Raw genomic sequence first — 11,978 nt, 5'->3', positions numbered from 1 at the left:
TCTCATATATATATATATATATATATATTTGCTAGAACTTTGGCTGCCTGGTTTTCCTTTTTGTCGTTTTTTTTCCTTCCCTCTCTGGGAAGGGGACCCTGTTGTCGAGTTTCGGAGACTTGGCAGGACGCCAACTCCAAACTGGTACATTTTGCAACAAAATATTTTTGTTAGGTTGAAGAAGACCTTTTTGTCAGAAATTATAATAATATAAAATGTAAGAAGACAAAAACTCATTATCACATAGGAAAGCATTGTGTGATTACTTTTTGTGTATTTCACTTGTCAACATAAAATCACAGAGGAGCCTCAGCTGAGAGAAACTTATAGAGATCATCTAGTTCAGGCCTCTGTTGAAAGCTGGGTCATTGATTTGTCTTTTTCAGATCCTTGCCGGGCCAAATCAAATATTTTCAAGGAGATTCCACCACTTCTCTGAGCAACCTATTCCAGTGTTTCCTTTTTGTCTAATGGTTCTTCTGTTGTATCCAGACACAATTTCTCTTGAAGTAATTTGCACTCATTGCCTCTTGCTCTGTGCATCCTGAAGACAATATACATCTATCTTCTCTATATCTTTTGGGTATTAGAAGACTGTGGTTAGATCCTCCCCTAAGCCTTCTCATCTCTGGACTAAACACATCCAATTTCTCAAACCTTCTGTCAAGATCTCCAGATTCCTAATGTTCTTCACGGTCCTCTGCTAGACATGGACTGGTAGGACTAGAACTGGACACAATATTCCAGATGTGCCCTTATTGATACAATCCAGGGCTCATTCTGCATTCATTGGTGCAAAGACTGCTAGCTCAAGTTCAGTGAGAATCCCCAGGTCCCTTTCAGCAAAGCTACAGCCCAGCTATTCAGATCCCACCCAGCTTGTACTGCTGTTTGGAATTTTTCGATCTCATGTGCAAGACATTACATTTATGCAAATCTTGTTGGACTGGTCTTCTAATTTGTGAAGGCCTGTCTGCGTGATGGCTGTTTTCAATTTGGTATGATCCACAAATTTTCAAAGCAAGCATTCAGTTCTATCATCCACATCCGTTATAGAGATGTTGAACAGTATCAAACCCAATACCAGCCTCTAGGAACTCCCTTTGCAACTGCTCCCTAGTGAGCCAGTGAAAGCATACTTACTCTTGCCCTAAGAGTTCAAACTGTAACATTTCTTTAAGATTTTGAATAGCACATTGTATGGAAACAGCTTGGTAAATAAGATTGTTTCATCTCTCACCAGATCAGTAGGTATTATCCCTCTGGCTTCTACATTTGGAAATTAGGGACTAGTTTTGTCTTCAGAAACTGTCACATTACTGCTAGGAAAGTCCTACTGAGTTGTACATGGAGAATTAATAAATCTCCATGAAGAAAAGATCTTTTAAGAGCCATCATTCAGCTGCTGGGAGAGACTTCAACAGTTTTCTACTGTGAGAAATATATCTTCTGTAAGAAAAGCAAAAAATAAGTAAATTCGACTTTGTTTTCTGGAGAACTTGACTGGCCTAGTGCTTCTGAGACAGCTTCTCACTCTGGATACTCTATCCCAGAATCTAACTGCTACGTTTTTTATTACTTTTTAATAGCAATTAATCTGAATTCAAGACTGGCATTCCTGTATTGTGATAGGCTGCAAAGAGAAAACAAAAAGAAGTCTGGTCTCAAAATGGGCTACTTAAAATCTAAGTATAGGAAAATAAATACATAAACCAAAATACATCAGGATCAGGAATTAAAAAAAAAAAAAAAAAAGAAAAAGAGAAAATTGTACACATAAACTTTTCCTCAGACAGACTATGCATGACTAGAATGACCCAAAGAGATGTCTGCATTAGAGAACAGTGCTCAGAGTACCAAATATGATAGTGGTGGTCTCCTTAGTAATGAAGATAGAACAGAAAAGAAACTGTTTGCAAAAGGTAAACAGTACTAGCTCAATGCAGTCACTCTAGTGAATATCTCAGATGCCAATAAAAGGAACAAGTTGTCTCCATGGGATAAACTTAAAGCAGAGCAACAGTACTCTTCAGTCATGCAAGATACCATATCTTCAATGCAGGGACAGTGCCACTGTCTTCCTGATCACTGATATTTCTTTCTTCTAGACAGATGTTAGTCTCATTCCTGTGTAGATAATTTCATTCCTTTGAAGTCAGTTGCCCTTCCTGGTATTTAAAGGTCTCTATGCCTATTGCAGGCCAATCTGACAAGAAAAGCATCTTAAAGACAAAGGGAAAAACAATATCTCTTTCTTAAGACTATTTTCAAGCATGTGTTATGCTGCTATTTCTCTAGCTATACATACTGCTTCAGTAGTCATATAGTACCAGATGTGTTGGATGGGTAAGAAAGTCCATGAAATGGAGACAATAATTACATGTAATATTGAAATTAGGGAAATGATGATAGATAAAAGTTACTAATGGAACTTCTAAGAAGTGGTTTTAAGGCTAACCTTATTTAATATTTTCATTTTAAAAAATCATGATTGTATAATGAAATTTAGAGTTGACATAATGTTTGGAGTTCATATTAAAACAGATGAAGATTATAGTGTCACACAGATAGAAGTGGAAGCCCTTGAGAATTGGTATAATAGAAATGGAATTAAATATATTAGTACAAAGTACAACATAATGCACTTAAAACTAATGACAAGAAATTATGTTATTAGCATAGAGCTCATCAACTGGAAAAGATAGTTCCTGGAGCAGTTAGTCAATGTATATCACGTAACCAATGAGATGCCAGTGTGATGTGGCTATGAGAGACTAAATGTAAGGCTAGTAGATCTACCAGACTGACTGTATCATGTGAAAAGATAATATTATATAAATAGAAATGGTATTTCTGATCACTGGCAATAAGGATTTAGTCAACCTGAATAGATTTATTTTTCATCAACTTTTTCAGTCATAGCTTGAATGTACAGAAACTTGTAGTATTTCCTACACTGACTTTTGGCAAAGAGTTCCAGAAATCCACTGTTTGCTGCATGAATACGTTAACTACTTTTGTTTGTTGCAAACTTCTTACTGACTAGATTTTTTTTATATCCCCTACTTTTACTGAAGGAGATGGTGGAAAATCTGTCCTTATTCATTTTCTCTGTAATGTCTTGATTGTATAGTTCTTTATTTTATTCCTCCTTAGTAATCATTTTCCCAGTTTATTCTGTTCTTGTAAAAGCAATTCCATACCCTCAGTCATTATCTTTCTCTGAACCTTTTCTAATTCTACCATATCTTTTTTTGAGATTTTTTTTTTTGAGAATTGTAGGCATACTACCTAAGATGGGGTTTCTAACCCTCTTGTAAGGACAATGCACAATGGGTTTGATAACCAAGGTACTTTTAGTCCTTCTAGCATCTTTGTTCCTGAATAAAGAACTGGAAGAAGTTGAAATGACATAAGCGTATTTTCTAGAAAAGTCATAAAGTTGCGTTAGGAAAAGGGTCATAGTAAATTTACTAACATAAGTTGGAAGAATAAAACATTTTGTATCAAATAAGATGCAATTTGGGATTGCATTAACAACCTCCAATTATGAGAGTCTGAGAGAAACAATTCAGATTGTATATTGTAGTCAAGACAACATATTCTTTATCAATAATCTTAGTTAAAATTTAATATAACAGGGACTTCTAATACTGTACAGAAAATAAACTTTTAAAGGCTGTGTGAAGGACCTGTTTATGAAAAATACACAAAAAGAACAGAAGTGCTTTTCTAGTGGCCTCAAATGCTCAGTGACTCATAGACTTCTCTGAAATGAAAAAACAAACAAACAAACAAAAGACCAAAAAACCAAGTGAAAGTACTTAGACTAGTGGCATAGAAAAAATTGTTCCTCTGCAGAAGAATAAGTTTTAGTTGCATTGGATAGAAATGCTTTTCTTGGAGTATTGCTCTCAACTGCTGCAGGATGCGTTTACTAAGCAAAGTTACAGCTGTGCATATCAAATCTATTTGCACTGGACATGATCTATCAGGGACAGCAATATGCAACAATAGGTCACAGTTTAGTAACACTAATGTAAGCTATTTTTAGGAAAATACAGTGTAGTTTTATCACTAGCGGACCCTTCTACTTCAGCTAGTGGAAAATGATGTCAAAATACTTTGGAGGAAAAAAGTGCCAAGTCAAATTTAGATCTGTAGTTAGCTGAGTTAAATTACAGAATAGCAGAAATGAAACGAAGGATGTTACATGTTTGCATTCTGTTCACTGGAAAGCTGAATGTCTGTACTGCTAGAAACTAATATAAGGGCCACTGAAGACAGAGAAACAAATAGAACAATACAAAATACTAGATCTGATTTATGATCCTTGAAGCTCTCACCTTTTTTTGAAACTTACACATTCTGTATTATAAAAGGTAGCAAGTTATAAAAGCATTTTTGACAAAAGAGATATGCAGAGAACTGTAGAAAGTCTGTATTCCAGATGTACAGCTATAGAGTTTCTCAGGAAAGAATCAGTTGTCAAGGACATTTGAGATTAGTTTAACTCTTAGACTCTCTTAGACTCTTTTAGCATTTGAGATTAGCTTTGTTAATTTTCTTAGACAATAGATTTCTTATAAGTACTTGAAATTCTGTTATCTTAGTGTCAATTGTTAGTTGCTGTTATTACCATATTTGTCTGAGAAAAAGATTCCAATGTGAGCGTTTTGGAATTGGACTGTCATTCAACCTATGCAATATGCTAAACCAGCAATAACTCAGATAAGGAACTAAGTGGAGCTAAATCAAATTTCCTCACAGGCAGAGGGGAGAGGTCTGAGAGAAGACCTTCATTCTTTCCAGTGCTTCAGCCATAAATACTGAAGGACTGGGAGTCATATCAAAGCCAAATCCATAGCATTTGGGGAAGGGATTTGCTAAAGGAGATCACCTAATCTCATTACCTAATGACTAGGGAAAGACAATGGAAGGTGTGGACAGTAATATTAGGTGGAAATCAAATCAAATTACTTCTAGAAAGAAGCAAACATAAAAAGGAGAAATACTTAATTTTCCAACAACTTCTACTATAGAATGTCAATATCTTCATGGTGTTTTAATCCTGTTTAAAAGTGCTGTGGTAATGGAGAGATCTGCTTCGAAATATAATCAGTTCTTACGGGACAATCTGAAATTGGCAACAAAAAAACCAGTTAACAAAATCTGTAGATCACTAGCAAAATGTACTTTACACATGAAGTGACATGTAAAGAAGAAAGCAAAGTATAATTTCGGAGATCAGCGTTATTCTTTCATATCTATTTAAGCCATGTAAATTAGGCTTTTTCTAAAAATATATTACCACTAAACTATGGTTTTTTTTCTTGTTTTGTTTGTGGGGTTTTTTTTAAGGTAAGAGGGCCCCCACTTGCAGGATCACAAAAAGAAAGACCAGCAAAGCCCACGGCATTTCGCAAGTTTTATGACAGAGGAGACTTTCCAATTGCCGTTGAGCATGATACGATAGCAAACAAAATCGCCTGGAAGGTAAGTCATGGCACAGCTGTGACAGCCAGCTGAGCTTATTGAAGTGACATCTCTCATTGTCAAACAAAGTTAGCTTGCAAGTAAATACACTGAAATAATTCCTTAGCAAATGGAAGACGGTGGGAAAGTCATTAGAGAAAGGCCCCTGAGTCAGCTGTCTGCCTTGGCTAACAATTAAATTATATGCTGCAAAAAGGAAGATGACAGAGTTGCTTTGCCTTAGAGAATTGTCTCCTGCCCAATTCATCTCTATTTTTATGAGGACCTGGCAATGCAGCCTGTTTCAGGCAGTCCATCAAATGATGGAAGTGGCTGGATACAGTGAGCAGCAGCCATTTATCTCCCACAAATTTCACCTTCCTGCAGGACACTTCCAAATAGAAGCTTTAATTACCTAAATGGATAGGTCAAGATTGCCTGCTCCCTGAAAATGCAGAGCAGAATACAAACTAAGGCAGATTCTCATTCCACGGCCGTACTCGGTCTACAGCATATGTCAGACAGCGTAATCGCTGTCATACGTGCCTCTGTTACAGGCTGACCTCCACTGCTGAAACCATTACAGCTCCGACATTTCTCTGACAAAAGGTTAATTGGCTTCAAAATAAATGTATCGCCTAATGACTCCATTCTAATGCAGCTGTGTTTCTCTCTAAAAGGCTTAGCGATGTTATTTGTAAAACTTGCCAATCTTCTAAGTAACTACCGCAGACTTTTAAATTTAATTTAAAAAATGAATGCTGATCTTTAACCTGCTCCTACTATTTAATTATTTTGGTTATCATGAATTACTGTATTTTTTTGTCCTATTTATTGGACTACAATAAGATTTTGCTGGAAGCAGCGATAGTTACAGAAAATGAACACGATACGCATGAACAAAGTATATCAGATTTGTAGAATGTTATAAATTGTTCATTTCAAGAACATGATACCAATTTTAAATGTATAGCTATGTTAGTCAACACTAAAAGGAGGGATTTTGCAATCTTATAATGGATTCTACCTGTAATGAAGCCAACAGGATGAGTCCTATAGTGTGGTAAGTGGTACTATATTTGATATTAACTAGATTTTTAAAGTAGCTTTTTCACTTATTGAAGTAGTGAAGAGAGCTTTGTGCTACCATTTTGTTGCCTATATAGCAGTGTTGAATCACCACAAGGAACAATTAATAGTTTTGCACCAATGGGAATCTCTATCCAAGAAGACTTTACCTCTGATCAAAATGAGATTCCAGTGCAATTGGGCTTTAGGCAACACTAGAAATTCCCTTACTGGACTAAAACTCACAGGCTTACAACACAGGTCTGCACTCTGATCTTTCATCACCAGGTGATCACCCAAAGATGATCTTCAAGCAACTGCAAAAAAATCTGCACAATTTAGTTTTTATCTTGAGGCTTTATAATTTCTAATTTCTCAAAATCAGACTGAGAGGTACAGAAAAATTACCTCATTTTAATGGCATTTTGATGCATGTATTTCCCTCATAAGGACTGGCATTCCACTAGATGATGCTACTGACTGCTTAGTTGACTTAGGACATGAGGAAATGGAATGAAGCTATATAAGAATTTCAGATGGTCCATTAGGAAAAGGTTTTTCCCTGAGAGGGTGTCACTGGAACAGATTCCCCAGGAAAATGATCACAGTAACAAGCCTATCAGTTTCTGGACAAAACTCTTAGTCATATTATTTAGGTAGTTCTGTGAGGAGCAAGGAGTTGGATTCGATAATCCTTATGGGTCTCTTCCAGCTTCCTAATTTGTTATCTACAAGCCTTCCAACCATAGACAAATGTCTAGAGTAAGTGTGATATTCCTTTATCTGACCGTTTGAGTTGTTTGAAAATGTACTACCATAAACAGTCACAATGGCAGAGTCTCTAGTCAAAGATCCAGTGTGTATTTATTCTTAACAACATTTGCAGTCTTACAGATCTAATGTACACCTACCACAGTAAAACACTGGCATTTACCTAGTGCAATATAGGACTGAGGTGTCATGCAACAGGGTTTTTTTGCTATTTCCTTTCTTTTGAAACAAATTATTGGACTTCAGCATGGGTTCGAGAAGGCAGCACAGTAGCAGAGATTCCATTTGTACATTAGCACAGCCAGGTCAAACCTTATTTCCCTTATTCCTTGCCACTTGATTTAGTCAAAAGTCAATCCAGACTGAGTTCTGTGGCAGGTACTTAAGAAAACAATACTGAAGTAGTAGAGTTACTTGAGATTTTTGTTTAGTTTGACATGCAACCATCATAGATTGTTGTGCAGTTTAAGTAGAGGAAGCAGGCAAATGAGAGTTTTCTAGTTCAAAGATTACATTAGATACCTTCTAAAGTCTTATAGGCTGCCCAGTGCTGCAAAAGGGTGAGAATGTTGTTCATCACTAGCTAATATTTAAAGGTATAGATAAATTAAGGTCTCTATTTTTCACTTGTTATTAGGACTTGCATATCCAACAGACATCTAATGGCTAATTTCGATCAGTTCATCGTATTTAATTGTAAATCTAATTAAATAAGTAAATTTTTTGCAAATATATTTTACTCAATACTGCTTAAATTCATGACAGTGAAAAGATATTTTGCCAATGAAATGTGTCTTGGCAAAATGTCCTGTAAAAGGTTGGTTGAACTATACTTATTTGCAGATGAAATAAATGGTAACAGTGATATTTTAATCCTGCTATAATTGCACAATATCAATATTTTATTTTGAGAGGGTTTTGTTTCTCTGTTTAGTTGTTATGTATATCATGCTTCCTTTCACTATTGTTAGTTTGTCTACCAAGTGGTGCATGAGAGAAAATGCAAGAGAGCCTCAGAAATCTGATTTTTTCTGATAAAAGAAAATACTACAGGATTTTGTTGTTTCCTGCAAAATACACTGCTGTTTTTTATTTGCTTCTTTGTTTTTTATGATTACTGAAACAAAACCGTAACTATCAGACATTAAAGTTTTTGTTTGAAAACACTTTGAATTCTTGTTCACTTTACTGTAATTCTGCAGACAGAATACAGTCAATTTTAAGCTACAACAGGAGAATCTAAAATGGTTTAATATTCATGAATTGTGTTAATATGTACCAAAAAATATGCACAAATGATCCTTGATATTGTGACAGTTCTGCATACCCCTAATTTTAAATTAAGCCCATGATTAATTTCCTGTAAGAGCTGACTACATATAACTATGGTTGTAGACGTAAATAAAATATAAACTTAAACTTCAGGAACAACACAGAACTATTTCTGAATAATTGCATGTGTTGAATATTTAATTATGAAATAATAGTGCTATGTTGTTGTTTAACTTAGTTATTTCCAAAATAATTTCTAGATTTATAAAGAGACATTTTTACTCCAATTTAATCCTAAGCATAGACAAGATTAAACTGTGCAGATAAACTATGGTGTTTACCTTGGTGCCTTTTCTCAAAAAAAAAAAAAGAGACCAAAGCAAATTGGATGTCACTACAAGACCATTATAGCAAGATGTGTGTTCTGTGTTAATTCTCAGTCTTTAAGTTTGGACAGATATCTCTTAGAATATTTCTGTAATTCTGGTTGGTAAGTTTTACTATTGTTAAAAGTTCAAATACACCTGTTTCAACCTAATGGAAGAAAATATATGAAAATATATGTTTACAACATATTATATACAATAATGGGAAATCAAACCTGGTTTTAAGGAATAGCATCCAGAGGAAAAGAAAAAGGATCAAAAAAACTCTGATAATACCACGCTAAAATTATGTGGTACTAGAGGCTATAATCACATATATTTCTAAAAGAGGAAGACATGATTGTCTTGGTGTTCCCAATTTTTGTTTTCAAAGGAAAAAAGTTTTCCTTATGTCACTTTCTAAAGGTGAATATAGACAATGGCTTGTTAATTATGTCTATGAAAAAACCCTGACCTTTTTTCTAGCTCAGTACACAACTTTCTGGTTTTTATTGCAATTAAAGTGAAAAAATCATTACAAAATTAATTCAAGACTTTTCATCTCCATTCAGGGATGTACTAGCAGTCGGTGAATTCTTTGCTAAATGGCATATACTCTCTAATATTTTAATATCAAATTGGAAGCCTTTGTTTTTATCCTTCCTCTGTGATCATACATAGAGGTCTCTATGTATCTGTGCTTTAAAATTACTGCAAATATATAATGCTTATTTTTTTTTATAAAGCAGTATTTTTGAGATCTAGAAATAAACAATTTCTTTGGTTATTTAACGAATGTATGAGGGTCTTTCCAAATATGAAGCATTTGGTTTTGTCCACTAGCAGAGAATGAATAATAATGGTATGGTTTGAAAATGTGTATCAAACACGAAACTTTGGAACATAAATTGTTGTTAATTTAGAGTTAGATAACATTAGAAAGTGATCTTTTTTGGCAAAGAATGTGTTAAAATATTTATAAGCTCTGTGACTACTTTCCCACAGTTTTTTTTCATCTTATGTATATCAGAATTTTCTTTCAAAGTGTAGTAATACTGTCTTTTGCACAGTCTCATACCAAGCTATGAATAATAAAAGCTCATAGTTCAGGTCTGAAAAGCACTTCCATTTTTAAATATATGATACTGAATTAAAAAAGGTCAGAATGCAATTAAACCTTTGACTAAGAAAGTTGATAACACTAAGAAAGTATTTCTGAATTATTAAGAATGTGTTTGAAATGCAGTCTCTCTGTATCACACAGAAAGTCATCAGAATGTTTGAAAAATTATTTTTTAGGGAGTGGAGTTAATTATGAGAATCATTATGCAGAGGTAAAAGAAACTTCCATTCTTCAAAAGAATTTTAGCAATTTCAGAGAAATGAAAACCAAATTCAGAAACGCAAACTTGTCAAGCAAAATATCAGCACTGAACATGATTTCTATCTTTTGGAGTTTATGCTGTTTTTCCAGAATAGCTGTGTTCACTAAGGATGTGACTTCTACCATTTTAATTTTAATTTCTCTTCACCTCCTCTTTCCTACGCAGTTAATTTTATTTTCAGGAGCTAGTATAAGCTATAGTAGCAAAATTACTTCTTGCTGATAGTAAATAAATGGAGTGGTGAAAAAAAGTGGTTTGCCTTTAACATCATGAATTTGGAATGTGTGCACACTTTTTACCTTATGCAGACTCTTGAAGGTTGCTTTTAGTAGTAGGGTTGGAACATGCCACAGAACTACAATTTTTATTAGCAACTCTCATTCTTCACTTGGTTTTATCAGTGTGCTGTATACTAGTTTATATAGAATTCAGAACTGCTATGAGTAAGCTGTTACCTATATACCAAGAAATATCTTTTTGTTTGTTTGTTTGTTTTGGTGGTGTTTTTTGGTTTTGTTTTGGTTGGTTGGTTTGGGTGTTGGACTTTGGGGGTTTTCTCTCTAAAATAACTGAATTTTAAATTTGGGTTTCTTTTCCTGGAGGTGCAATCTTTTTTCTTGCTTAAGGGTTAAGTTTTAAGTGAGAGAAAACCAACTTTTTTTATATCAACCAGTATAGTTGGAGGGGAGACAAGTTTTCTGTTGCAAAGCTTTCAAGTAATGTCTTCGTATTTTTCATTTTTGTGACATTGTCTTGGCATTAAGCCACATGAATAAACACCGTAACTTATTCGCTGTGCAGTATCAAGTAAACTTAGGTAACACTTTCCGAAGTTCAAATCCCCAAACAAATTAAAACTAACTGGAGGGAGCTCATTTACCCTGCAGAATGACCCCATTATTACACTGTTGTCTTGCAATTCATGTAATTCAAGATGTAATTCAAGAAGTTGAAGGGTTTTAATAGCTTATTGCCATCATAAGGGGAAGGTCTAACTTTCCTTCACCTCTTCTGCTCTCTATTTCTAAGGCATACTTGACACTGGCACTGACACTTATCAGAGTCCTCTGTGACTAAATTTATGTTACTAACTCAGAAAAGAAGGTAGGCATGTTTTTTCTTGATTAGCAGAATGTTCGTTGTCCTGAGAACTTTGATTACAAGACTGTCCACGGGTGCTAATGCTGTGTCTTGGTGAAGAAGAGAGAAATAGTAGTGAAGTACAGTGAAGAATGTGACAGAGTTGAAGAATTTTTTTCTTTCAACAGCAATAAACTGCTAGTTTAGTTTAGCTGCCCATGGAATTGCAGCCTCAGATATCTGAAAGCAAAAAGAAGAAACTACCTATGCAAAATAATACTTTTTAAAAGCTTATTTTCAGATATAGACCTATTTTTTCTGCTTCCATTCTTTGTTAAATTATATTTAATATCTTCTTAATAAAAGATATTTAGAGAACACTGTAAGAAAACTTGTAAATCCCCCAGAAGTGTTGTCACGCAGAATGAAAGCTTTTTAAAATATTACATAGAAAGAGAAGCGGTCATGTATCATGTTTAGGCACAGTGGGTGCAGCACAGAGTGATGGTTTATATTTTATTTAATGTCTTCATTAGTGTTTTAAGAATAATTCAGTTTTCTT

The 11,978-nt window shown here is 34.5% G+C and overlaps 1 protein-coding gene across 7 annotated transcripts in view; it reads left to right on the top strand.

Moving 5' to 3' along the window:
* The window catches only part of PACRG (PARK2 coregulated), a 227,030-nt gene that overhangs the window by 46,280 nt on the left and 168,772 nt on the right, over nucleotides 1-11,978 (top strand). For 5 of the 7 annotated variants that reach the window (XR_001874559.1, XR_001874560.1, XM_017813707.1 and 2 more), the window contains exon 3: nucleotides 5,362-5,496. Coding sequence is in view for 4 of the 7 variants with exons in the window: in XM_017813707.1 (XP_017669196.1) it covers nucleotides 5,362-5,496 (135 nt within the window). In the remaining 3 variants the exon portion in view is untranslated. Of the gene's footprint in view, nucleotides 1-5,361; nucleotides 5,501-11,365; nucleotides 11,441-11,978 lie in introns of those variants that run through there. The other 2 variants (XM_017813708.1, XR_001874561.1) reach the window with 2 other exon arrangements.

This window comes from Lepidothrix coronata, unplaced genomic scaffold, assembly GCF_001604755.1.
Source record: "Lepidothrix coronata isolate B3197 unplaced genomic scaffold, Lepidothrix_coronata-1.0 Scaffold42, whole genome shotgun sequence".
Lineage (NCBI taxonomy): Eukaryota > Metazoa > Chordata > Aves > Passeriformes > Pipridae > Lepidothrix > Lepidothrix coronata.
Note: the sequence above shows the minus strand (reverse complement) of the source record. Positions and strands in the feature narration are given on the sequence as shown.